Here is a 27,774-nt window from a genome sequence, read left to right as displayed (position 1 = left end):
TGTATTGTAGTTTATATATAAATAAAACAGGATGGCGATATAAGGACTCAGTTTCTCCATTTTTTTTCTAACAGCAATACGATGATACCTCGAATCAGTAATAGCCATGAGTGCATATCTTATGGTAATGAGATCCGCCCTGACAAGACGAAACTAAAAGAGATAACATAATACATACAAACGTTTGCACGCACTTACATCACGACGCACATTCTCAGAACTTCTTCCAGCGCGATTCTTTCTCCCGCCTCGTAGCATTATGGTTTCTTATGATCTTCAGCGACACTTCGCGAAATCAACTATGATGAGACCGAAGAAGAGACTAGAAAATACGTAGAGAAAGAAGTGAGAAGAGTCAGTGGGAGTCACGATCTAACAGGGTTGGATCATCATTGAAACATTGGTCCGCGTCAGTCGTAAAGTAGATCTCGTAGAAGATTCAAACTATGCAGCCGTATCCCATTATCCTAATCTTCCTCGCGAGTATGGTACTCGCGAGATATCATGTAAGTTTTTCTCAACACGATGCTTTCCTTTCGACAGCAAAGGAATATCGAGCTTATTTTGTCACATTCTTTTTATTACAAGTTCTAAAGTGTTTACAATGTGTTTCAAGAGATGGCCAAGTTTTTATTGTTGTGAATAATATAGTATGTATACTTATAAATTTGTGTATTTAAAAAATAATATATTAGTAGTAAATTTTAATTTTATGAGACATTATATGTATGTGTTAGATTGTATATTATTTTAAATTTAAAAAAGTCTATATATCAAAATAATCAAGGATATTTTCTAATATACTTTAGCTTATATAAAAAATTTTATAAAATTATTTTTTCAAAATTATGAGATTAATTATTTTTATTATTTAATTTTACATTAATTTGTGAATTTTGTTAGCACATGATTATTTAATTGTACAAGATTTTAAAGGCAATTAATTTTTAAATATTTTCAGAGAAAATGTTCAAATTATGCTGTGTAATTGCAAAATTAATCGAGTTGTCGTAGATTTATAGAAATACTGAGTGATACTTCTCCACCTCCGTCACTTATTCGCCATTTCAAATAATAAATAGCTACTTTTATCTCTCTTTTTTAAAATTATGATTTAGGATATATTTCGTTACCGTATTTCGCGCGGCATTGTGAAATTCAGCAAATTACCGGCATGTATCATCTAGCCGCAACGATAAACGCAGAAATATGATCTCTTATACAACTAAGTAACTTTTGCTTGATACTCCATTCACATCGTGAGATATTTTGGATATTACAAAATTTAAAAAATTAGAATTTATATATATAATTTATAACTTTAAAATAACTAAAGCTATATGTGCATAATAGAAAAAAAACCCTCATATAAAACAAGATACTAATTTTTAGAGAATATTTATTATAAAATGTGAAGAAAATGTATATAATTAATTTCATGTTAAAATTTCTTAAATTTATATGCTTTCAGAACGCTCGTTCTAAATTAAACATTATATTAATAAATCTATCGCTCTAATTACAATAACAATATTCCGTTATGGCAGGTTATTGGCACAGGTCACATATACTGATGCATATGATTAGAAAGACCGCTTAAGAAAGATTTGGAGATCAAAGTTCATGAGATAAAGCGAACGATAGATTATATATGTGTTTAGCTTATTCTCAATGTAGCGTTGTCTTCTTTCATTCTTTTTTGTCAAAATATTACAATTTTAATACTTAATACTGTTGTTATAAAACATAATTTTAATATCAAGTTTGAAATAAAAATAATAAGATATCTCAATAAGATATTCTATTCCATATATATCAGAATATTTTAATTATATATATATATATATATATATATATATATATGTGTGTGTGTGTGTGTGTGTGTGTGTTATATTTTTTAATATTAAAACCATAAAATTTTAAAAATTGTTTTATCATTATTTTCAAAAAATAGCATACTAATGATTAGTATATAAATAATTTCAATATTTATAGGAAAAGACGCGTTTTGATCGTTCCATTCATAATGAATACAACGTAAGGAATATAAAAAAGCAATTGTCTTTTACTGACAACGTGACGGTAAGTAGTTAGATTATTTTAATATATTAAAATATAGATTAAAAGAAACTTCTTTTAAAAACAGCAATTCATTGCGTACAAGAGCAGGAAAGAGAACGATTGCTATCTTGAGAATATAAAGCAAGATCAAAATACATCACATAAGAAACGGCAACCAAAGATACTTTATACATCGACAGTCCTAACAAAATTGGAGGTAATGATAAATAATCAATTTAATATCATATTGTTATAAATTATAATGCAAGCAAAAGTTTTTCATTTTTCAAAAGATTTCTATATATGCATATATAAAAATTAGCATACATATATAATACATATATAAAAGACTTTTATCTATTTTTTTATATAATAATGATTATATTGTCTCTGAGGTGTTTACTAAATATACAACAAAAATAAAAAAAATATTATTTAATTAATTATATGTAAAAAATATGATTATTAATGGACATTAATATTACATTAATTAAAGAATATTAAAATTCTGATTTAATATTTTAAACATAAATAGGCTGGGCAACTTGCTGGAGGCCGAATTGTTGATTTCTGTAATGGACGAAGAATCATCTTACTACAGACAAATAAACCTATACCTGGGCAAACTCTCCATCCTTTTCTAAATAAAAATCCTGTAGATGAGAATAACATTTTTCCAAGACGAATAGTTGATGTAGTTTTAACACCACTGAAATCTCGAACCAAGAGACAAATTCAACTCGAACAACGAGAGAAGTTGAACGAAAATTCCAACAGAATTCGCTTGGTTCGTCAACAGACGAACCAGTTTCGAGGAAAATTTCGCGGACAAACGCAATCTCAATATTTGAATCTCGGTAACCATGAAGAGAAGGAAGGTAAGGCGGAAGCTGAAGCCACTCAGCAATCTTCACGCGCACTAGTTAGTAAGTATATAGTTATTTGTGTTTTATCTAATAATTTTATATCGTTATGATAATTTAATCAGTAGATTCAATTAAATTGAAAGAATTTCTGCGACTTCGAATTTTGATGAATTGAAATTAGAATTGTGACATATATTATTAAATAAAAATTTTAACGAATAAAACTTGATTTTTTTTTTACGGAACATTAAAATATCTTACATATCGTCTTTTCCAGGCGGTAGTCGTGGTATGGGTCAAGCGCAAAGTATGTCGTCAAGTGGTCCAGGTTGTGAAGATTGTCCTGGGTATTCCGGTATAGGGGGAGGTCCGGATAAGATAAGGCCACTGCCCACGGATACTGATAGATATGTACAACGCCCAGCTATTGGTGGTACACCCGTTATTACACGTCCTGGAACAGAAGTAACTACAGGCGTACTTTATCCTGGCGGCGTTACTCCTGGTGGACAGATAACATATCCAGGCGGAGTAATTCCTGGAAGAGTCGATACTTATCCCGGTGTTCCAGGAGTTAGTCCAGGAATGTATCCGGGAGGTATTCAACCTGGAACCGTGATACCGGAAACTGATAAAATATATCCTGGAGGTGTTCGTCCAGGAACTGTGATATCGGAAACTGATAAAATATATCCTGATGGTGTTCGTCCAGGAACTGTGACACCAGGAACTGATAGAACGTATCCTGTCGGTGTTCGACCTGGGACTATGATACCAGGAAGTGATGCAACATATCTAGGAGGTGTTCGGCCTGGCACTGTGACTCCAGGAGTTGGTGCAACATATCCTGGAGGTGTTCGGCCTGGCACTGTGACTCCAGGAGTTAGTGCAACATATCCTGGAGATGTTTGGCCTAGCACTATAACTCCAGGAATTGGTGCAACATATCCTGGAGGTGTCCGGCCTGGCACTGTAATACCAGGGGTTGGTACAACATATCCTGAAGCTGTCCAGCCTGGCACTGTGATTCCAGGAGTTGGTGCAACGTATCCTGGAACTATTCAGCCTGGCACTGTGACTCCAGGAGTTGGTGCGACATATGCTGAAGGTATTCGGCCTGGGACTGTAACTCCAGGAGTTGAGGCAACATATCCTGGAGCTCTTCAGCCTGGAAGACCCGGGGTAACAACAGGAATTGGAACAGGTGTTGAGACCTATCCAGGAGGAATGTATCAACCTGGAGTCCATCCAGGACAAGGTACCCAACCTTCTGATGGAATGGTAACCACTTCAATAACAACGGGTGCTACTGCTATTACTGGCGTTGATACATATCCAGGCGGTATAGCACCTGGAAAAGGCTTACCAGGCGTAACATATCCGGGAGTTTCTGAAACAGGAATTTACCGTGGAATCTATCCTGGCGGTGTTCGATCTGATACCGTCTCAGGAACAAGAGCCGACACATATCCTTATGGCGTTGGTCCAGGAAGAACAACAGATCAAGGAATTTATCCCAGTGATGGACAACAGATTGGTATGTCTTATCCCGGTGGTGTTCTATCAAGTACTCTGCCAGGACAAGTAGTCACGACCACAGGTTCAGTAGGTGCTGGTACACAAATAATAACTTATCCAGGTGATCGAATAACAGACGGGCAAGCAATTTATCCAAGTCCTAGTGGTACTATTCAATCTAGTAGAATTCCTGAAGGAATAAGTGGTGCTCCAGATACTAAAGTTATGTATCCGATAGGCACATATCCCGGAAGTGCTATTATACCAGTTACATATCCCGGAGGTGGCACATATCCCGGTAGTATGCAACAAGTTACTTCTCCCGGTGTTATTTTATATCCCGGTCAAGCAATCTATCCTGGTAGGGTTGACCAAGTGTCACCATACCCAGGCGGACAACATCCAGGTGCAGGCACCGAAATTTCTAGAGGAACAGGCATATCAGGAGGTATTCAATATCCAATAGGCACAATCGAAGGTCAAAGAACAACTGGAGAAACAAAAACAGATATCATTGGCCAATATCATGGTCCATATCCTGGCGAAATCAGCGGTCAAGGAATAGGAATTGGTCAATATCCAGGAAGAGCTTACACAGGAATGGGTGAAACCGCAGGAACCGGAGGAATATCGCAAGTTGGAGGCCCAGGTAGACTGGTGGGTATAATGGATAATGGCGCCGAGTCGCAGGCGTCGAGCTCCGTGCAGCAGATGGAGTCAGGTACTCAAGCGAGCGCATCGGCTCAAGGTAAATACGGTTCGGGTACGGCTCAATCGCAGGTAACGGGTACCTACAGTGGCTCAGGTACCTTCTCTGCACAGGCCGGTACCAGCGACGCCAACAAAAGTGCTCAGACTGAGATTAGTGGCGGCAAAGAAGGAGCTATCAGTATCGCGCAAGGCATCGCCGATCACGGTAAGAGTCAAACACAAGTTCAGCTGGATTCCGATTCCGGAGCTACTTCGACAGGTGCCCAGAGCAGCGGATGGAATCATGGTACTAATTCTCAGGTACAAGCAAGCTCCAGAGGCGGAATGGCGGACGCTCAGGCTAACGGCGAAGGTAGCACCTCTAGTCAAGCGCAAATCGGGTTCCAGCCATACTTGAAGAACGAAGATGAAAAAATAGAGAAAAACATGACACCATTCCGCGGTAGTGGAACAGCATCAGCTCAAAGCGGTATCCATCAAGGTCAATCCCAGTCGCAATTGCAAGGTTCCTTCCAATACGGAATCACCTATACCGGTGCAGCTCAAGCTGGATCTGGATCTGGCGTCGCATCATCACGAAAACCCTTCAATTTTAACATCACCGATACCGAAGTTTTCAAACCCTTCAAACCAGACCCTCCTTTAAAGAAGCCGGCAAACATCGATAGTGCGCAATCGAATCCATTGACAAGTCAAAATTATGAGAATAAGCAAGATGGTCACGAAAAAGGCTTGCAGAGTAGTTCGACCTCGAAACAGACTGTTGTTGTGAGTTCCAAAGACAACCTATCTAATGATAAAAAAGTGAGACCTACTGAGAAATCACAAACGGACGATTCGACATATGACGAGTATGACGAGTACACGGGCGAGGAAGATTATTCCACGGGTTCAAAGTTGACAATCCAGGAGAAGTTTTCGGAATCTTTGCCAAGTCCGGATCATCAAAAACTCAGTAAAACTACTCAACAACAAACCCACGATCAAATACAAACAATACAGATCGCCAAGGGAAAACAGTACGGCATTCAAGTCAGTCAAGATTCGAATGTACCGCGAACGGGCGATACTTTGCAACCAGGACAATCTGTGTCAGGATATACTATCCCGGATGGCTTTCGTGGTAGAGTAGTATCGACGTCTGGTACTAAAACTATCGCCCAAGGTGACGGCGAATCTCAATCGCAGACCGTATCGTTGATACCAAAGGATCTGAATAATACCAAGTCACCCGTCACGGACACTAGGTCACTTCAAACCAATCACGAACGTTACATCGGCCGGCATACATCAAACAGTAAGAGCCAAAGTTCTTTTGTTAATCAAAATGTATTTTCCGATAAGCGCGCGAGACCTACCCCCGCAGTGGCTATGAAACCGAGTTACTACACAGTGACTAATAGTTTTGCTGGTAAGATAAATGGAAGCAACGAGCCGAAAAAGTACGAACATCGATATTATACTAAGAGTTCTACTTGCGGATATTTCACGTTCTCCTGCAATGTCGTGTACGGCTCCAATGGCAGAACAAAGATTTGTAAGCCAAAAGTGCCAACGTATCCCGATGGCACGCCTATGAAATGTTGAATAACTAAAATTTATTCGTCGCGAGATGCAACAATAATTATTTTGTATAATCGCTTCTGTAAAGCATCATGCGTTAAATCATTTTTCGCTTCACCTGTAACATGAAAATAAAATTTAAATAAGTTGTTTTTAGTATATATTAGATCATATTCGATTAATTATCAATTGCTTATACGCGCGCCATATTCCGTAACTCATTCTATCATAAATTTAAATTGTATATTTCGCACTCTTTAGCAGCTTTCAGCAAATAAAATAAATATGAAAATAAAATACGACAGAAAACCATCAATCTTATGAATCAATAAAGACTATAATTTTTTTCGAAAAATTCAGATTGGAAGTTGTAATACTTGTTATATATACTTTAACATTATAGTTTTTTTTTATTGAGATATTCTAAATTATTGTTCGTATAGCATAATAAACACGATATATGCTACATTAATTGCTGCTATTTATTAAGTTTTGTCAATAAAATACATTTTAATTAGGAGAAAATTTCTTTTCATCTTTTTTTTTCCCTCACCAGTTAATAAATATAATGAACAACAATCTTCTCTTTCTTTTTTTCTCGAGATTTGATATAAATTATTGTGTGTGTGTGTGTGTGAAGATGTGTTCAAGTTTTATATCTCTATCTACAATTTAACATATCTGTGATGTGGTAAATTTATAGAGTATTACTTTTTTAAACTTATATTATATAGATTTTCGACATTGAGATAAAAAGTTCAATTATAAATATCAGGTATCGTATCTTGTACACATATTGTATTTCATTAATTGATTTCACTAATTTTTTTCGAGGCGACGAAACATAGTTTCATTATGTATATGTATTATATATGTAAATATATATACACATATAATATATCTTTATGTACACCAGTCTAAAAAAAGAACGTATAAAATAATAACGCGGAATGTAAACTGTTTATAAAATACCATCACAATGATAAAAAAAATGTACGTTCATAAAATTTACAAAAATAAAAAAAGATTATGAACGATTATGAAATGATTATTTACAGAAAATAATGATAAAGATGAACACAATCTCTCTATTAATGAGTTGAGTAAATATATGACTGCTAAACAGTAGATATTGCAACATAATGACCCATCAATCTTATCAATCGACAAGTGATTAAAATTGCACATTATGTCAATATATACTAATAATATATACATTTACTTGCTACTGGAAGTATTGATGTTTTACGTTTATCATGAAACACGATAAATACTGTAACTCACAATAATTATTCGACATGTACAATTCGTCGAAGAATCACGTTCAATGGATAAATATAAAAAAAAGTTAAATTGTGTACTTTAGGCCCGCTGAAAGATCACCTATCCAATTTGCATTTTTACTATCTGACTTAAACCCGCCATTGCTATCGATACGAACGAATACTAGGCTTGCTGTCGATCATAAACTGAAATAACAAATAATATATTTTTATCAATTTATGTTGTTTAACTTTTATTTTATAAAGATATTTACTTTTATTAAGATATTTGAGAATCTAGTTTATATGTTTTTATTTAATTATTTTATCACGTCTAAAAAAGCACTCTACTAAGTTAATAAATACCTTCAGCGTATTCATCGGAATTGTTTATTTGGAACTTTTGTTCTCCTGCTCCGGTTACATCAATATCTGCTGCACATGATTCGTTTTTGCTGATAAAATATATAATTTTCAGATTCAGTTGTAGAAGATTATGATATATATATATATATATATATATTGATATCCTACTAACCTATTTCTAAAATGCTCCAGTTGCACATTTGCAGATTCTAATTGTTCCATAAGATCCTCGTTGGTTCGTTGTAATTTTCGTACACTGTTCGTAACTGCATCGACTTCATCTTGAGCAGCGGCCAGTTCTTTCTTCAACTCCTCGACTCTCGTTCTCACTCGCTTCACTTCTGCCTCATATTGCTCAGACCGTCTCATCGCGTGTGATAACTCTGTTGTTTTTTCTGCTAAGGATTGTTTCAGTGCCGCTTGATACTGCTTCACTTCAAGTAATACCTGTGAATATTGTGTGAAAAGGATAAAGTAATGGCGATGATTTTGAGAAACATTTCAATTTGATATAGGTTTATAGCGAACCATGTTGCGAACTAGAATTTCATGCTGTAATTGCCTCGTGTCTGTGTCAGCCGTAGATACCGGTCGTGGTCGCCGTGATTCCATTTTCTCTTGCAATTCATACAATTTTAGACGAAGCAGCTTGTTTTCTCGTTCCAAAGAAATTTTTTCAGTCTCTAATCTCTCCCTTTTACTCCATTCTGCTGCATTTTCAACTTGAAGTCTCTCTAACTGAAATTTTGTGATAAAAATATAAAAATATCTATAAGTAAAATTATATAATACAAGACATACACACAGAAAAAGTAATTATAAGTATATAGAATGTCTTCTTTTTTTTTTAGTTAGTGGCACGAAACAATGCGCAATCTGTTCATACTGTCAGAGATTGTTATTGGGTATGAGATGTATTATGCGCAAGTCAAGTATGATAGGGAGGGCAGTATATAGTTAGATAAATATATTATTTTTATAAAGAAATGAGTTGATTGAAAGAAGACCTAGGATGAGTACTGTATGTGTGCTTATATCAATGAGTATGTATGTTGTGCAATGTTCTGGTGAATGTGTGTAGTATACTGAATTCGGGAACCCGGGGAGATCGTTAATCCTCAACAACTGTGCACAACAGTCATCCCCTATGGGTATATGTATATATGTCAGTAAAAAAATTACTTACTTCTGTTCTCAATTCACTTAAACGACGATCCATACCCTCTCCATTACTAGTATCATCCATTAAATCAGCTATATGTTCATCATTAAGTTCGAGTTGAAATCGCTCTTTTAACTCAGACAATTCTCTCATTGTATCTGCTCTACTCTCACACAGTTCCTCGCATTGTTCCCTTAATTGTTTAAGCTCAGCTTTCAATTTTTCCACAGTACGATGTAAAGAATCTTTTTCCCTTACAAAATAAAAGTAAAATAAATTTTTATTATTAAATAATACTATTAATGAATTACTTTTGAGCATTAATTTGTAACTTACTCTCTTTCTACAGAAATAGTTTTTGTTGCTTCTTCCAGTTTAAGTTGCAATGTTGACATTTTCTGTGTTAGGGATTCTTTGTTATACACATCTAATGACAATTGTTGTTTCTCTAGTATGTCTTTTTTAGCATTACTATCCACGACTAGTTTTGTGATATTTTTATCTAGTGAATTATTAGGACTTTCTTTATATAATTCCACTGCATGTTTTGGCACTGCACCTTGTAAAACATACTCCTCGATATCCCTTTCTGGCAAGATGTTATGACCTCCTGAAGCAACATCTGATGCTTCATGCAAAGTTTTACAGGAAAGTATATTTCTTTGAGTATTTAATGTATCACTAGATTCCATGTTACTATAAAACTCCAACTGTTCATCTAACCCAAAGGTAGCTCTCAATTGTGGGTCTGATTCTAAAATAGTAAAGATCTGTTGGTCAAACTGCCCAGCATGTTTCAAGAGTATCATATGTATCTTTTCCATTTCTTTCTTTAGTTGTTCATTTTGCAGTTCCAATTCTTGGGACTCATGTTTGAAAGTGTTTGCATCTTTGACAGCAATTTCTAATTTTGCCCTGAGAGCTTTTGCTTCATCTCTAGCCGCGTTTCTCTCATTTCGAACCTTGCTCCATTTTTCACGCCAATTAGCAGTACAATCTGACCACCATCGCATTGTTTTTTCCATTTGTGCCGCTCGAGCTCTTGCCTCTTCAAGTTCCCTTTGTCGTAAAGCCTATTTGACAAGGAAACACACACAAAGCAATCAAATTAATTGATAAATAAATAACTGAATCTTTCAAGATGTTACTTATAATTACTATAGAATAATTATTAAGATATTACTAAAAATTAATTGTTAAAAACTTTTACTGATATATAATTATATATAAAATTAGGATTAACAGATAAAACATTCTGAATATTGTAAGCATGGATTATATTGCTCCTTAAGGTATTATTCTGTGATTCACATGAAAAAAAATATTCAATAATTTTCTAATTAATCTACAGAATAAAATATAGAATTTGAAAAAAATTACCTCCTTGGACTCCCATTCGCTGTCCATATAACGTGATGAGGAAGGCATCTCGTGCTCCCTCATATATCGTCGTGAGGATGTCCCGCTTGTTGTTGATTGTGCCATAGTATAAGCAACACGTAACTTACAGTTCTTTTCACTGGCACTTTATATCGGCGATCTCCTCAAATACTATTACTTATTTCATTAATTCATCGATTTAATCAAACATCGTTCTTCCTTGTGTTCAATCGTGCCATTTAAATTTCATCAAACTCGATAATAAATTCCACACATGCCTTGAAAAATTTGCATCATACATCACATACGATATCCAAACAAACTTGTCACAGTTATGCAAAATACTACTGATAGAGAACTGATAAAACTATTGTTTGAAACACAGTGAGTTCTATAATGGGTGTTTTTCAGCAACGACACAGTACGATACAGAATATCATTCTATCTTTGTTGTTCACTGTTATTGAAAGAAGCACGAATGATGATTTCACTAGACTTGTGTCGACTTGAGTCACTAAATAGGAAGCATCCAATATATTGTAGTCTGGAGTGAGCCTTTAAGTGTGGGAGTAATTCAACTCGTAGAAAAGGAAACGTATATGCTGGATGGATTACTATCTTTGTCAGAGATTCGCTGATTGGTTGATAGTATTCTGATAGGTCTGTTATTGAACTGGCTGAACTGGCTGCACTGATGTGACACTGGTTCAGAGTTTATCTTTTTTTCCCCATATTAGAAGGAGAAAGATAAACTCTACTAGTGCAGCATATATATGTATAGATATATATATATATACACGTGGTGTCACAGTTTAAACTGTTCGATTAATAACTAGGACAAAAAGAGCGCAAAAAAAATTTTTATCACAATCATATTTAATTGCAATAACATTTCATCGTGTAAGATATAACAAAAATGTTTGTGCTTGCCGAGTTAAAAGACACCGTCAGGGTATTACCGAGCAACTTTAAATACAAACTAAATGACATTGTTGCTGACGAATTAAACAGAAAACTCGCTAATAAAGTATATATAAATTATTTTTAATTATTAAGCTAAATTCATTATAATGCTGATGAAATTATTCTAAATATTGTTATTATACAGGTTTACAAGGATGTAGGTCTTTGCATTGTGTTACATGATATTACAAAGATCGAAGAATCGTATATTTTTCCAGGAGACGGAGCTTCCCATACAAAAGTGACGTTTCGATTTATCGTGTTTCGTCCATGGATAGAAGAAATATTGATAGGAAAAGTTCGTAGTTCTAGCTCCGAGGGTGTACATGGTAACAATCTGATCTAGTTATCCAATTCAGTTTTTCATTGTATTCGTTTTTTTATCGTTATTAGCATTTACATTTCATTATAGTTACATTAGGATTCTTTGAAGATATAATTATACCACCACATAAGTTACAACATCCGTCACATTTTAATCAAACACAACAAATGTGGTTTTGGGTATATAAGACTGAAGATGGAACGGAACATAATTTATATATGGAAACAGGTATATATCTTACATGAATATATGATTAGGATTAGTATATATTGGTTTAAAATTAAGTTATAAAATTGAAATATTTAACTTTAGGAGATGCTATACGATTTAGGGTAGTGGAAGAGGTTTTTGCAGAGGCACCTTTACCATCTACAGGTAATGCTCGTGACGTAGGCGAAGTACCAGAAACCAATAATGTTGCACCATATGTTTTACATGTAAGTGGATTTACGAATTTTTAATGTTACATTCATTAAAATATGCAATTCTCTATTTTTAACAATATCGCAATATATTTGGTAGGGATCAATTGACGAACCCGGTTTGGGTTTACTTATTTGGTGGAAGGATGTATAATTTATTTTATACATTAGTGAGAATCCTAAATAAAATAAAAAGGTATAATTATATTAAGTACAATAAACTCTGGTCAATAAATTTTTATTTTATAGCATATTCCATCATATTATTCTGTATCGTCAATTAATGTTGCATCTCTGTGAATGGTATTTCATAATGTGACTTAGTTTTTCAATATAATTTCACCTGTGTAGATATATCTATGCTCAGTTTTGATTGATAACAGAATTATTAAGTATAATTTGTACAATATGTACAAAGGCATTATATGTGCTAAACATGTTACAACATGTAGAAATCATATTTGCATACAATTATCAGATTGCTTTGAGAGATTATCTACTTCATTTACTATATCAGAACTCAATTTAATAGAATAAATCTTAGAATTGAATGCTAGAACTATTATACTCTATATCACTGAGAAATACACAATATTTTGACAAAAATTATCTTAAAGATGGATTTTATGTTAATGGAAAGTACTATGCAATTTGATATATATTGTGCGATAAATATTTTCTAAATTTAAGATTTTTTATTAGCAAATTAGCTTACCTAATTACATTATAATATATACTTAATTGATAACAACACAGAATACAACTAATGAAAAATCTTAAATTTAGAAAATACTGATTGCACAATATATACCGCACTGCATATTTTAAAGAGTTGCATTTTAGACAAATTAAAATGTATTCTTTGGTATGTTATTGCTGTTGTTCTAATATACAACTCAAACATGCAGCTTGATTGAATTAATAAATATAGCTTATAGTTTAATCATAAATCATGATACATTAATTAAGCCTACTTATTTAATGCAATATTAATAAAGGGCATATAATTACTTATATCGACGTAATAAATTATTAAAATTGTCCATTTAAAACACATGCAAAATATTTTGCCTAATTATGTTACATTCATATATGTATATTTAGTCAAAAACCACAAAGAACATATCTAGCGAAAAAATCTTAAATTTAGAAAACACTAATTGCACAGGGATATATGTGTGTGTGTGTGTGTGTGTGTGTGTGTGTGTGTAAAGGTAACATATGAATGACGATGTATCGTATAGGTGCATTAATAGTGAACCTCGATTCTCCGTCTACAATATGTATCATCAAACGAATAACACGAATTATATATTCATGAATAGATTGCTGAGGGCAAAATGGCTTGGAATGTTACCTTCTGTGTAATCAGTATCTGCTATGTACTTTCTTTCAAGCAACATGTGTAATGTGTTGCAGCTATAATCGCAAAAAATGGGACAATGCGCATTTGTAAATAGGCGCGTTCGGCGGAGGCAACAATCGAGTAACAATTAAATATAATCGATACATATTTAAATAATTATTCAATTGCTTCACCACTTTTATGTGCACCTTAGTTGACTTAATTGTTTAGATGTATGTGAACCAATTAGAATTACGTATAATATAAATTTATCACAGTCCTAACTGTTGAGTCTCTTGTCGTACATTTACTCGAGCTTCCTCTACATTACTAAGAGGCAAAAAAAAGAAGGATTCACTGATCTCTTCTTTCTGATGCGTTATCAATCTCTTCTAATGTACAATATCGAAAGAATTCGCTTCTGTACAAGATCATTACAATGCGTAGGCATAAGAGTTTCTTTTCTACTTCGTCTAACTGTTGTTAGACACAGATTGCAATCATACATGCCCGTAATGTGTAATTACATGGCCGGATGAAAAAATATGAACCAAAGTGCAAAGTGGGATGTTAGTGTATTAAAAATGTCTATGCATTAATATTTTGCACATTTTGAGAACTAGTGTTTTTTTTTCTTAGACCATTACGAGGAAAAAACATATTGTTCTTTCATATTATCTGGACGTCAATTGCTTCTTATCTGTCTATACTGCTCCCTTCAATTATACCATCTTTATTTTTCGTTCGAAATATTGCTTTCTACGAAATTTCGCAATTAAAATCTACTCTTCGCAGCTTAACACTTTTTGTTTGACACATATATTTATTCGCATATAAAGAATCTTATTTTGTCGCGGATATTACATTCCTCATTAAACATCGTTTACTCGATGATTAGGCAACGCGGTAGATGTTCACGTAGGTAATCAAACAGTTCTCGCGATGTTCCTGGACAATTAGTTAGTTCTAACTCATGTAAATGTCGAAGCTGTATTAGACTGGATAAACCACTACTTGTGAGCAATGGGCAACCTATATAAAATGGATCAAATATATATATTAGTAATTAGATCTATATAATTTTTTTATGCACCTTTATATATATAATAAATTTATTTATTATGATATTTATATATATATATAATTTGCAATGTTACACCAAGTGTGTGTGTGTGTGCGTGGAAAAAAGCTGCATAAAACTATGATTTAGAGATGCTATGCGATTTTACCTGCCACAGACAACACTTGCAAAGATCTCATAACGCATAAATGTTGAAGTCCGAAATCCCTAAGTTGCGAACACCATCTTAAAAACAAGGCGCTCAGCGAGACCATCGTGGAAATGTAACCCACACCAATATCCGTGATGTGTACACATCTGTACAATAATATGAAAAGAAGATACAAAAGACACATAAATGTTGTTCCGAAATAAATTACACCACACATGTCAGAAGTACAAATAGTAGACAAGACGCACGGATTTATTACCATGGCAAATAATCGCTTGGCTAAAGATAATTACGGATCTAGTACTTCTACGATTTTCTGTCACTTTGTGACATATGAGTCAGTCCTTATGTAATGCGTGATCTTAAATAGAATGTCTAAATAAATACTAATTAGATAATTAAAAGATCCTTAAAGGATGCCTTTCAAAAGTTATGCACACAATTTTCTTTAATAGAATACGTCTTCATTTTAATAACATTAATGTTTTCTGAATGAGAAAGATATATAAGAAAATCTATATCTATAAAATATGATGTTTTAACACACAACATATATATTATGTGATGTAAGACACAACATTTTTTAATACTTTATACAGATGGTGATTTTTTAGAGGCGTATTATATTGTTAATTATCTGAAAGTGATATTTTGAAAAATATTCTAATAATTTTCCCTTACCTATCTAATGTGAGTTCTTCTAAATTATTCAAATCACAGGCAATGTATTCTAAGGCTGCATCTGTAATCCTTGAGCACCAGCTCAGATCTAAGGAACGAAGTCTTGGCAAGTTTTCCGCGATTAATTCGACACCGTCGTCTGTCACTTTACTGCATCCAGAAAGTGACAGCACAGTCAGATTGGGTAAGGAATGTACTAAAACAAAAACATATTAATTTAAACACATTAATTTAATTTCTAAAAAAATACAAGTGAAAAGGCTTTAGGATTATACGCAAAAAGATTTTAAATGATATATAATATATACGATAGTTTTTTTATTATTACATATCTATTTTTATTCTTTAGAGTAAAATTATAAAGCATATTTATAATTTTATGTTGACGTTTATCATTTATTTATCACATTATTATTTTAATTATTTTTTAAATGTAATTAATATAAATAAATTTCACATTTTAGAAAAATATAAATATTTGAGATATAAAATTTTAGTCATAATTTTCTTTTGCGACATTCCATTTAAATAATGGTATCAAATCATTGTGTCTGTAAAATATGCACATGTGTACCTCGCTATAATTCGAGTCTGAATTACCGGTGACAATTTGAAAGCTAAATAAAGCTGTGTTCTTTAATTCTAAATTTAATTCTAAGCACGTACGCACCTGTCTTAATTTCGGCCTATCACTATTGTACGTCTCATTTACCTTTACAGAAAATCTCGGACACAATTTAAAATTGGCAAACAGCCCACAGTTTTCAAGAATAATCATGTAATCTATACGTAATTATAATTTAATGTGAATTGTCATTCTCTGATTTTAACAGAAGAATAAAGTTTTATTATCTATTTAAACTGAAATATTTTTTTTTTATTTGTGAAGTTAAAGCAATATTTATCGATAGTTTTATATGTATCAGTTTTGTTGCATCTGATATTATTATGTAACATCACTATATCTCGAATATACGGCTGAATTAAAAAGATAAACCTATATATCAAAAATATCAAAATAACAGAAGATAAAGATTCTCACCAATATTTACTACGCCGTGATTTGTGAGTTCCCAGCAGGATTGCAGTTTCAAGATGCTGAGCGCGCTGCTTTGTTTTGCACTGAAGTAACCAAGCGCAGCATCAGTAACATGATAAGCTTGCAAAGAAAATTCGTAGAGGCTTGGCAATAGCTGAGCCACGGCGCCGACGGCCTCATCGGCCACATTGATGCAATCCGACAAAGACAATGATACTATTCTAGGGGTGAGGCATGCCCATAATCCAGCCTCTGTTATTTCATTGCAGCCGGTTAATTCAAGTTCGTACAAAGCCTAAAAATAATTACAAAAAATTGTATTCATATCGTTCTACTCTAATACCGTTAAACTAACTCTATCATTTAAACGGAACCGAAATATATTATAATTTATATTATATATAACAATTTTCCTTTTTATCGATTTTGAAAGATCTAATTATATAATTTTGGCAATAAGAACAATATATTATTTTAATATTTATAGCAATAAAGAATTAATAACGAATCTGAAAAAGTTTGATACTTAGAAGAGCTTCTTCAACTTTGTTTTTGTAGACATTTTAATTTATTCTCATAAACATATTTCATTACTATCTCCAAAAATTCTATTTTTTGTATTTTAATTATATTTATCCGCAATTATTATGGAATTGTAAATTCACGAGAAATCTCTGGTTTATTTGGAGCCAATACAGCAAACAGCATATAAAGATAGAAAATATATGTAAATTTACCTGCAAGTGATCTAAAAGAGCCTCAAGACCTCTGTCCGTTACCGCGCAGCATCGTAATGACAAAGAATGCACGTATCGTTGTGCCAACGGGAAACCGCGTGTTAATTCTGGAATATCTTCATCGGTTGCAGCTAGAAGAACTAAGGAGTCAAAACCTCTTCTTACTAAGGAAGCATATAATCGGGTACGTGAGGTCGGCTGCATAGCGCGAGCTTCGCGACATCGTATCACTGGTACCAGACCCGTCCAAAGACGCGGTCTCGCGTACAGAATATCTCTCCATCTCGTGCAAACCTGCATACATCGATATAATGTAATTATTCTACGACAGGATACAAAGTAGATCGTATTATCGAGAGACAAGCCGTATAGAAGTTTAAAGATAAGAGGGTTGAACTAGAGCAAATGTGAGATTTAAAAATTTGACACTTACTAGCAAGCTAACACAATTATAAAGAAACTATAAGTCATATATTTTAATTTCAGGATTTACATTTTTAAAATATATGTTTCTACCATATATATTTATAGGGCAATACTTCGCGTGAAAGAACAATGATATAGAAAATAAAATCTCTTTTTTTAAAACTAGGTTTCATGTATGCGTGTTAAACATTACTACAAAAATCTAAAGAATTCACGTTTTCGATAAAATTGCAAATTTGCTTGTATTATTTATTTATATTTTGATAATGGATTGTGAAGGGGGAATTGCATCCGCCATATACTTGAGCCAAAATCCTTCTTTCTGTGGCGTTGAAATAGAGAAAAAACCGCCCGAGGAAATTGTCATCCTGCATCAGCTGCTCCCACGTGATCGGTGGCACATAGCCGCCGGTTCCTCCACTGGCTAGCGGTACAGTCATCTTTATTCTGTTCCTGGGTATCCTGGCTCTACTCGGGGTGACATTATTCAAGCGTTCCTTATTGTTGCCCACCGGTACATTGTTGATACTCTGCGCGATGCTTCGGCTGGGCTTTTCGGGCGTCGTGTTCGCATTATTCGCGCTTTGTAAGTTCATGTAAGCGACACTGCCGCTTCCACCGCAAAAGACGTTTGTCACGCGTTCCATGACGCTGGTCTTTCCGCCTCCTGAAAATTCGAGATCGATTTTAATTCATAGTTAAGAAAATCAGAAAATGTGCACATTTGATCGTAAGAATTAAAGAAAGTATAAGTAAAAATTTTAGAACTACATGCGAAATTCAAGAATGTATGACGCTAAAAATTTATGAAAGCGATGATTTGCAAGATTGAAAATCAAGGGAATTTGTGGAGAAAGTTTATGGAATTTGGAATATTATAGAACAAACAGTACATTATCAGACATTATAAAATATTTAAGTAACAGATTAAGTAACAAGATCTCTTTAAAGATGCACTTACTGCAAAATATAATGATATAATATAGTAATTTATTAGCCGAATCAAAAGATAAAATTTTTCGATAGCTTTTAAATTGATACTATGAACATAATAATATTATAATTTTTTGTTGGAGGAAAATCTAAGACTCAAGACTTCCCTATTCTTGTTTTATTTCATAGCTGTACATCCTATTTGGCTCGCGGCACACCGCTATTTCCTGTTTACCATTTATCTTGCAAATTATTTTTATTTTTAGTAAATGCATTTGAGAGATATAATAGTTTTATCCCAAGTCATGATAAAAAATCAACTAATCATATTTAATAAAGACCAATATAAGCGAAATATTATTTATGTAAGATATTCTTTTGTATGCATTTTTCGTGTATATATTTGTGCGATATAAATTTGTATTCTGTATTTAATTCTGCGATCGATGAGAAACGATCTGTAATATATCAATTTAAATTTAAATCAACGATCATATCAAATGGTTAATAATTTGGTTTTTCTTTCTTATATCTCAGCATATATTAATCTTATTATATGAGTATATTTAGCAAAGGCGAAAGGGAGATCCTAGATTTATGCCTTTTTTGCTCAGAACCAAATCCGTCTCTGGTCAGGTTGATCACGGTTTTGCTGACCCGGGACTGGCATCTATCCAATCACGGAGATTGCCTATTTGCGCATCTGAACGTAAATGCGGTCGACCAAAAGAGAGACGATGCGTCTTTAAACTGCCAAAAGTGGCGATCAACGCGCCAATGCGAATCATATCGGCACGTTTAATTCAAACTTGGATTCAGGACGTCTGGTCCTCAAATCATGACTACTTGGATGCAATTATTTTATCAATCTAATGAATCAGACGGTCGCGATTGTTGCGAAACGTGATGCTAAACGGCTGAGTAAATATGCGCTTCTAAGGCGTCTCGTTATGTTTGAGTCTGTCATTATTTTCGCGTGCACGAGAACGTGTACATATCGATTCCATTGCAGTTAAAATTGCGACAACGAAAGTCACGTAGCAGTATCGCTTAATAAATTACGGAAGAAATATCGCGTGTAAAGTAACAGCGCGAGATTTATTCCTGCCCTCGTAGCAAACGCGTCATATATACGCTATTGGATAAATAAAGAAAAAAAGGGAGAAATAAAAGCGAGAAAGACGAGTTGTCACAAAGAACTCAATTCTTTATCACGATTACATAACAACAGGATTGAATCGAAAGATTTAACGTCGTTCGATCCGGAACGCACTAGATGAGAAAAATCGTAGGGTCGACATCAGCAACCCTTTACCGCTTGTCTTTATTTTCCATCGCCGTCCAAGCGGAAGATAAACTTGACACCGATCCGAAGCGAGCGATCTTCCTTCTCGTCTCTGTATCCGATAACACGGAAAAAAAATCGAAGCTAACGCGAATTCAACACGGAATCTACATGACGCATCGTGTTACCACAAGCAGGAAATAGTAGTGGTGTTGGTGGTGGTGGTGGTGGTGGTGGTGGTAGTGGTGGTGGTGGTGGTGGTGGTGGTGGTGGTGGTGGTGGTGGTGGTGGTGATGGTGATGGTGATGGTGATGGTGATGGTGGTGGTGGTGATAGTGGTGGTGGTGGTGGTGGTGGTGGTGGTGGTGGTAGTGGTGGTGGTAGTGGTAACGTATAATAGGGGAGCTATAGAAGAAGCAGGTGAACAAAGGTGGCAGTAACAAAACACAAGGATGGAAAAAATACGGCGAAGATATGAGAACGTTTCACCACCGACCATGATGCTTCGACGTCCGCAATCCCAGACCATTAATTCGCTTGGTCAGTTCGGCGCTGGCACGCTCGACGACACCCTGCGCTGATATCGAAGACATGATTCCTCGTTGGAGTACTCGTCAGCTCTTGTCCCGTTCCACACTTGTTCCTCGGTGCCCGTGATCCGTAGTCAAGAGTAGCACAGCTCGGTTTGCGAATAACGAAGTCGTATCATATTTGGCGGGTTGATTATGATGGTCGGATGTAGACAGAGAACGAGCTTTCTTTGCGAATAATAACGCGGCGCGCCGGCAGCGCTTCCTGTGCTTTCAAGGGGATGATGACGATGATCACACGTTGAGGGGATGACGAGAGCGCGCGCTTGCTCCTCTTCCTTGGCGCACGTCGTCGCGCGTAATGATTCTCTCTCTGGATTTTAGAAAAAATAAGGAGAAACAAACATGCGTCACTCTCTGAATTAATAATCACGATCGGTGCGATATAATCCTAACATTCACGGAATATATGATACACAGTTAGCGTCGTCAACGATAATGATGATAGCAATCTCGTCGATTTCGTCCGTTCTTAATGTGTTTTTAACGACGACGTCGGGCCACTTTGCATTGACAATATCATCCGCGTCGTCGTGCGTTTCTGTTTATTACAAGGGGCATGGTAGCAAAGAGAAGTACAAGCGCGCTGCAGGCAACACATGGGGGTGGTTTGCGCGAGACTGAATCGATATTCGCACTACTGATCTTGTCTGGCTGCTTTTTCCCCACCTCTACTGGGGGTCTACAGCGCGTGTCAGCCGCTTATGCCTGCCGACTGATGAACCGTCCGACAGAGTCGCGCGCTTGGTCGCATACAACTTGTGTTTACCCTTCGAGCCGCTTGACATTCTTTTATACTCGGTGTTCCGAAAATTGCAATTGGGCATTGGAATAAATAAATCAACTATTAAAGAGATATCATATTTTTAGCAAAGAAAGAGATACTAACATAAAGTACAAAATGTTAACAAAATTAAAAGATATCAGACTATAAGATTCTATTGATTCAGGTTTTCGGAACACCTTGTATTTATCGATGACGTCCGAACGACGTCAGTAGCTAATGTTACCTCTTTGTAACAATACATTATTGAATATTTCTTCTATATATTGTACAAAGGATAGAAGTTCTTTCCAAGGAGATAGGTCGCGATGTGGAAAATTTAATTTATGAGGTGATTAATGAGAAACTGTATAGTATTTGTTTTAACATTTATACATCGTTGTATTGGATGTAATATCTCTGATCTTTGCAATGTAAAAAAAGTTTCATGTTTACGCTATCTTCAGACCAGCAATGGAATTCTCTAAAAGCTTAATAAAGAGAAAAAAATAGATTAGAATATATCATAATTAATACTGAATATTTAGTTAATACTGAAGTAACACATATGACACAAATTACCTTTAAGTCCCAAACTACAAGTTGTCCATCTAAACTGCTTGTGCTAAATTCATGATCGGATACCCGGCGAACGCAGTTGATTGTATTTTGGTGCACGCTATCTAAAGCGTTATCATTCGTCTCGTTCCTCGCTTGCCGATCTAACGATTGGAACTTTCGCATGGCAGATAATCCGGCAATCTCTTTTTTCTGTGTATTATCCAACTTTGATGCAAAGTATATTTGCCCGTTGTCGTCTATAGAGTACAACATCGGCATACAGCTATGCCCCTATATGAGTGAAGGTTCCTAGTTAATATAGTGAACATAAATCGTATAATTTAAAGAGTTACATTGCTTACTGCGGCAACAATGTTATTAGATCCTATCCAAATGCAACTTAGAAATGGTAAATGCTCTGTATACAGCCTCACGACTGCATTTCCTTTAGTAGCGTCGGCGATACATATAGAAGAGTTGTGCGCTACCCAACAGATTTTATTGCCACATGGGCTGAACATTACTGAATGTATCCAGCCACCTAAATACATAAATAATTATATATAAAATAATTATATAAAATATTATATAAAATTCAATTTTTCAAAATAATTAACAATTCTGTATTTTTCAATAATAAATAATAGAAAAAGTTTTACCTCCATTAGGTGTATTAGGAAACTCAGCCAATAAAGTTCCTAAAGTATTACTCTGTCCCCAAGGAGAAATACCAGGGGCATCCTCCATATCACTGATAAATGCACTGAAGACACGAACTTTATAGTCCGTAGATCCAGCAACTAGAACCTTGTTACCCGGATGCCAATCAACGGTAGTTACCGTAGACCTTAATGGACGCTTTATATGTTTACATAACCACCAGTTATTCTCTGATACAAAGTAACAAACAGCTATAACTCGTCCCCCGGACCCAACAGCAAATTTGTTTTCTGCAAAGACAATTGTACAGAAATAAAATAAAAGTATAAATTCAAGTACAAATTCTGTGAATATATACTCATACCTAGAGGAGACCATTTTACGCAAGTAGCAGCTCGATTTATTCGTAGAAGAACCCATGCAGGATCCCACTTGCCATCATCTTTTTGAGTCCACACATAAGCATTTTTATCCGCAGAACAGGTGACTATGCGATTGGTCTTTGGCGCCCAATCAATTCCCATGACAGCCATGTGATGTTCCTCCATAGTCTCCAGCAGCTTCCATCCGGATGAAGTGCGTTTGTGTACCTGGATCTCATTGTTGTTTGGGCATATGGCAACTTCTGCGAAAACGAGAATCGATTATGGCTTCCCGCAATTAAATATTTAATACCTAATAATATCAGATACATAAAAGTGGACCTCCGTACCTGTTCTATCTCTATTCCACGCATGACAACTGATGGCCTCGACACCAAAGTTATAGACCTCCGTCATTTCGTGCTGACTACTTGTTACAAGGACGCCTCGGGACGCCTAGTGCGTAAACGAAAAATCAGTGAATCGAACAACGAGGACGTCCAAGAATAGCGGCAATGAATCAGCGGACACTTGAGACGGGCGCGGTCGCTGATTAAACCTTATCAAACAAGAATTCCGGCGTCCGGGTAATCGTATATACCGGACAGTACTCACGGAAATTCGCGGACTCTGGTCAGTCTACACGAATTTCCCCGCTCTCTCCTGACGGTCGCAAAACACGGCCCTCAGCACACCGGAATTGACAGTTCATCCGTAGATAGCGGGTTATCTGTCTCCGCTTTGAGGTTATGTTGTCCCGGATGTACGTATTGCACCGTATGCGCTCCAAGCGCTTTCCGCTAATCTTGTTTTTACACTTTTATCAACGACGACCCCTGTCGAGCGTGGGCTAAAAGAAAACTAGGGAATTTAGGTACATGAGAGTGATCATCTTCTTGAAATATTTTCTTCAGTCGAGTTTCCTCTCTAGATTATAGTTTAAGATTTTGAATATGAAACAGGATCGATTTTTATGAAGTTGGTAAACCTGCCCCGGTAGTAACGGCAATTTGTATCTTTATAAAAGTGAAGAGGAAGATTTTATCAAGATAAAAAAAGGATGCTGGACGTTGCTGCAGATCGAGATGCGCTATTGATTGGAAATGAAAGACATCTTTCTACTCTGCATTCGACTACTTGTCAAAAAGAGGTAAGAGAGTACATAGATTACAAGTTTTAAACTTGTCTCGAAGAAACTCGCAGAAGTTTCAATTCTTTCGCAATCTCATGGTAATCGATTTTAAATAATCTTTTATTATTTTTTATGACTCTTTTGAGCTTTCATATTCTATAAAATACACGATAAATAAATAACGAATAAGATAATAATAAAATATGAAATGAAAAGAGTAAATCAATTATACAGAGTGTTGTAAAGAAAATTGAAACGATACCCTGATAAGTATCGCGCGTCATATATATATATATACATATAAATTCATCCCGAAACATTGCTGTTTCGATGATTGAAACTTGTCGACTGTTTCTCTTGTTTCGAAAACAGTGATTGCGGCCGATATAAAGTAGCCGGCCGCAGCTGCGTATGATCGTAACAGATTTATTTCCGCGGCGCAAATCGCCGCTGTTGTCGTACAGCGCAAAGCCAAAATGCACCCTCGTTTAATCTACTGGCCATTTCGTCAGTCGTATCTTGCGTTTGATATAGCATAAATATTTTCCGTCGCGATTTAAAGCTGTAAAATATTGATGTCATCGTACAATGTGTTTCCGAAATTGCGCGTTCCCTTGAATTTTTGCTACGGGCAGTAATCTTTTGTATTTCACTTTACTTGAACTATGCGTTCAAATAATTTTCATCTATAGATGTTTATTATTTAGTGTAAAAGAATTTTATCAACTCAAATGTTAAAAAATATATGTACGGAAAAATTTAATTATTTAATTGTATAGTTAAATCTATAATTCTATTTAATTATATAAACTTTAATTATATAAAATTATATAAATAATTAAAAGTTTTTCCGTATATTTAACATTTAGGTTAATATAAATTTTTTACATTATTAAATATATATAATAGACATATCGGGAGAGAGACTTTTCTCTAAATCTACTACATTGCCTGTAAATCGTATAAATAAATTCACGTTTAATTATTTACAGTTTAATTATTTTTATGAGTAATTAAAAAATTTTAATAAAAGAGATATTGATTATTATATTATTATATTAGAGTAAGTTATTTATAGCTCGCGTTTCCGTAAATATTATGTGTGTATAGTTAAAATAACTTAAAATTTAATCTATTTTTTCCTCTTTTTCTGGAGATTGAATAAGCGAAAGGAAAGAATTATTTAAACTTCAGTTCATTTTAACTGATTGCTTTATGGAAATTTATTTAATCTCTTAAAGTTTGTTTCTCTTCTTAATAACTTAAGTTTATAAAAGTAATACGTATAATCTTTCGCTCTCTTGTTATTATCCAGCATAAGTATACTATATTTTGTAAGTGCTCTCCAGCGATATACCCCATGTTCTCAAACAAGAATATTCGCATTCCACTCTCTTCTCCGACGTATTTAAATCTCCGTTTGCGTTTCCTAGAAACAATTTAGTAGCTATAATTAGCTATAATGCTTGCAATTATATAGCGGAAAGCTAAGAGTACTTATCGCTATATAATAGGGTAAATATAAATGGTTATAGAATAATTTCAAAATATGCATACCATTATATGATAATTTTTATGTATAGATGTCTATTACATATTTAATATAAAAAATTTTTCTTAACTTGAACGTTAAATATACGGAGAAACTTCAAATTATTTATATAATTAATTATAGATTCATAGAACTATTAATATTATAGATTTAATTTAATTATATAATTAAATAAAAAAAGAATTAAATTTTTCCGTATATTTTATAAATATTTGAGTTGATAAAATTCTTCCACACTAAGTAATAAACATGTATAGATAAGAACTATTTGAACGCATATATCTTGCAATTATTCTATAAAATCTTTAATTATATTAATAAATATTTCTAAATATATATGTTTTATATATATTTAACATTTAGATTGATAAAATTCGTTTATACTGATTATGAATAATAAACTTATACATGGAACTTATACTTTTATATATATTTACTATTTAGTATAAACGAATTTTATCGATTCAAATGCATGGAAAAAATTAATTATTTAATTACATAACTAAAAAAATTTAATTAAATCTGCTTGTAAAGCAAAATACATAATTTTATAGTTATCGAATGAACTTATCGCATAATGATATAACATATGTAAATTTCTGTTTTCACCATTTTCTACAACGACTTTAACGTTCTATTTTTTTTTTTTTTTTTTTGGAAAATGTTATTTATTTAAATGATATGTATACAGCGGCATATATTTTGCCTTACTATGCAAAGCGGCTTTCTACTCAGCTAGCTCTCTCTCTCTCTCTCTCTCTCTCTCTCTCTCTCTCTCTCTCTCTCTTCCCCCTTCTCTCCCTCTCTTTCTTTCTCTCTCTCTTAAATTAACTTTTAATAGAATTAACGATATTCTATTACCAGGTAGATAAAAGCTCTCCTGTGCTTCGTAGTACGCATCAAAAGAGACTTTTTAATATCCCGTATAGTATGATATAATAGAGTTATTATCTCGTTTTGGTGGCTAGGTAAACACGGAATTAATATATTAAAAGATGTATTCCTGCAAAAGTAGTATTAAAATTTATATATAAAATATAAAATATTACATTTCTGACAATTATTAATTAAAATTAAAATGTAGGGAATGGTATGCATTTATCTATCTTGTATAAGATAGAAATTTTACTTATGTATCTACGATATTGAAAGAGTTTTTTAATTTCGATTTTTCGACGTGTTTCATTTTTATTTCTATCCTAAGGGTAAGACACCTTTCGCATTACCCGAATGGCCCTATAGTGTCGACTTTACGAGCACAGTAATGCGAATACAATATTCGATGTGGCCACACGGAAAACCACCTTCGCCATCGAAAAATCAGTCCCCCGAGAATTGACCGTGCCTGGGTCTGACAAATAAACTGTTTAGACCATCGCTATCTCGTACTAAATAACTGCTCTTCAAGAATATGCCAAGTCATTTTCGAAATCGACTATCCTGTCGATCTTGAGATTTTAGTCTTGATATACCCTAATCCGGGTAAATTCAAGTCCAGACAATGCGTTCTATTAATAAAAGTAGAAGAGCAAGTGAATACTATAGATATAGATTGTAATGTGTGGAAGAGAATCGCGTGAAAAAAAATGATGTTTGGAATATTTCGAATTTAGATGTCGGATTATTTTCAGCCAAGCAATATAAACAAAAAGTTGGCATAATTATTTTTAAATGTGATATTTTTAATATCTTAGAAAATTGAAAAAAAAATTTTCGAACTTTTATTTTTTATATTATTACTATATATTATTATATATTATCATATTATAAATTTAGATATCGTGAAGATTTTTAACTTATTTATATAATAATTTTGATCATATAAATCTTTTAAAAATTTGCAATTTTCAGATAGAGTTTTATGATTGTATGTACAG

The 27,774-nt window shown here is 34.1% G+C and overlaps 5 protein-coding genes across 6 annotated transcripts in view; 2 read left to right on the top strand and 3 right to left on the bottom strand.

Annotated features, from left to right (window-relative positions):
• The first annotated feature begins 306 nt into the window (after nucleotides 1–306).
• LOC138940053 (uncharacterized) lies at nucleotides 307–6,957 on the top strand. Its single transcript, XM_070308568.1, has 5 exons — nucleotides 307–506; nucleotides 1,996–2,082; nucleotides 2,147–2,278; nucleotides 2,597–2,987; nucleotides 3,205–6,957. The coding sequence occupies exons 1-5, from the start codon at nucleotides 447–449 to the stop codon at nucleotides 6,741–6,743; spliced, it is 4,209 nt and encodes a 1,402-aa protein (XP_070164669.1). The 5' UTR covers nucleotides 307–446; the 3' UTR covers nucleotides 6,744–6,957.
• Nucleotides 6,958–7,208: 251 nt separating this feature from the next.
• LOC138940085 (coiled-coil domain-containing protein 102A) lies at nucleotides 7,209–11,209 on the bottom strand. The gene is made up of 7 exons (XM_070308617.1): nucleotides 10,890–11,209; nucleotides 9,846–10,582; nucleotides 9,534–9,762; nucleotides 8,876–9,085; nucleotides 8,520–8,794; nucleotides 8,348–8,436; nucleotides 7,209–8,188 (listed from the first exon to the last, which is right to left on the bottom strand). Exons 1-7 carry the CDS (start codon nucleotides 10,992–10,994, stop codon nucleotides 8,166–8,168), a joined length of 1,668 nt encoding a protein of 555 aa, XP_070164718.1. The 5' UTR covers nucleotides 10,995–11,209; the 3' UTR covers nucleotides 7,209–8,165.
• Nucleotides 11,210–11,689: 480 nt separating this feature from the next.
• On the top strand, nucleotides 11,690–13,101 carry Polr3h (RNA polymerase III subunit H). The gene is made up of 5 exons (XM_070308558.1): nucleotides 11,690–11,916; nucleotides 11,998–12,181; nucleotides 12,265–12,405; nucleotides 12,490–12,614; nucleotides 12,700–13,101. Exons 1-5 carry the CDS (start codon nucleotides 11,806–11,808, stop codon nucleotides 12,751–12,753), a joined length of 615 nt encoding a protein of 204 aa, XP_070164659.1. The 5' UTR covers nucleotides 11,690–11,805; the 3' UTR covers nucleotides 12,754–13,101.
• LOC138940049 (F-box/LRR-repeat protein 16) lies at nucleotides 12,822–21,512 on the bottom strand. Of its 2 annotated transcripts, none has more exons than XM_070308554.1 (7): nucleotides 20,774–21,512; nucleotides 18,362–18,726; nucleotides 17,634–17,927; nucleotides 16,900–17,191; nucleotides 15,858–16,053; nucleotides 15,174–15,322; nucleotides 12,822–14,976 (listed from the first exon to the last, which is right to left on the bottom strand). In XM_070308554.1, exons 1-7 carry the CDS (start codon nucleotides 20,868–20,870, stop codon nucleotides 14,828–14,830), a joined length of 1,542 nt encoding a protein of 513 aa, XP_070164655.1. In that variant the 5' UTR covers nucleotides 20,871–21,512; the 3' UTR covers nucleotides 12,822–14,827. The 2 variants fall into 2 exon arrangements, with proteins under 2 accessions (XP_070164655.1, XP_070164656.1); XM_070308555.1 differs by lacking the exon at nucleotides 20,774–21,512 and adding an exon at nucleotides 20,308–20,761.
• Nucleotides 21,513–21,994: 482 nt separating this feature from the next.
• Arpc1 (Actin-related protein 2/3 complex, subunit 1A) overlaps nucleotides 21,995–27,774 on the bottom strand; it is a 48,853-nt gene continuing 43,073 nt past the window's right edge. Inside the window, exons 2-7 of the mRNA XM_070308556.1 lie at nucleotides 23,564–23,669; nucleotides 23,216–23,476; nucleotides 22,851–23,141; nucleotides 22,554–22,732; nucleotides 22,213–22,482; nucleotides 21,995–22,121 (exon numbers count right to left, since the gene is read on the bottom strand). Coding sequence (XP_070164657.1) covers nucleotides 22,083–22,121; nucleotides 22,213–22,482; nucleotides 22,554–22,732; nucleotides 22,851–23,141; nucleotides 23,216–23,476; nucleotides 23,564–23,630 — 1,107 coding nt within the window. The 5' untranslated portion in view covers nucleotides 23,631–23,669 and the 3' untranslated portion in view covers nucleotides 21,995–22,082. The remainder of the gene's footprint in view (nucleotides 22,122–22,212; nucleotides 22,483–22,553; nucleotides 22,733–22,850; nucleotides 23,142–23,215; nucleotides 23,477–23,563; nucleotides 23,670–27,774) is intronic.

The sequence above is a fragment of the Polyergus mexicanus genome, unplaced genomic scaffold (assembly GCF_030449975.1).
Source record: "Polyergus mexicanus isolate NDT 795.1 unplaced genomic scaffold, iyPolMexi1.0 SCAF_16, whole genome shotgun sequence".
Lineage (NCBI taxonomy): Eukaryota > Metazoa > Arthropoda > Insecta > Hymenoptera > Formicidae > Polyergus > Polyergus mexicanus.
This window is presented reverse-complemented; position numbering and strand designations above follow the sequence as displayed.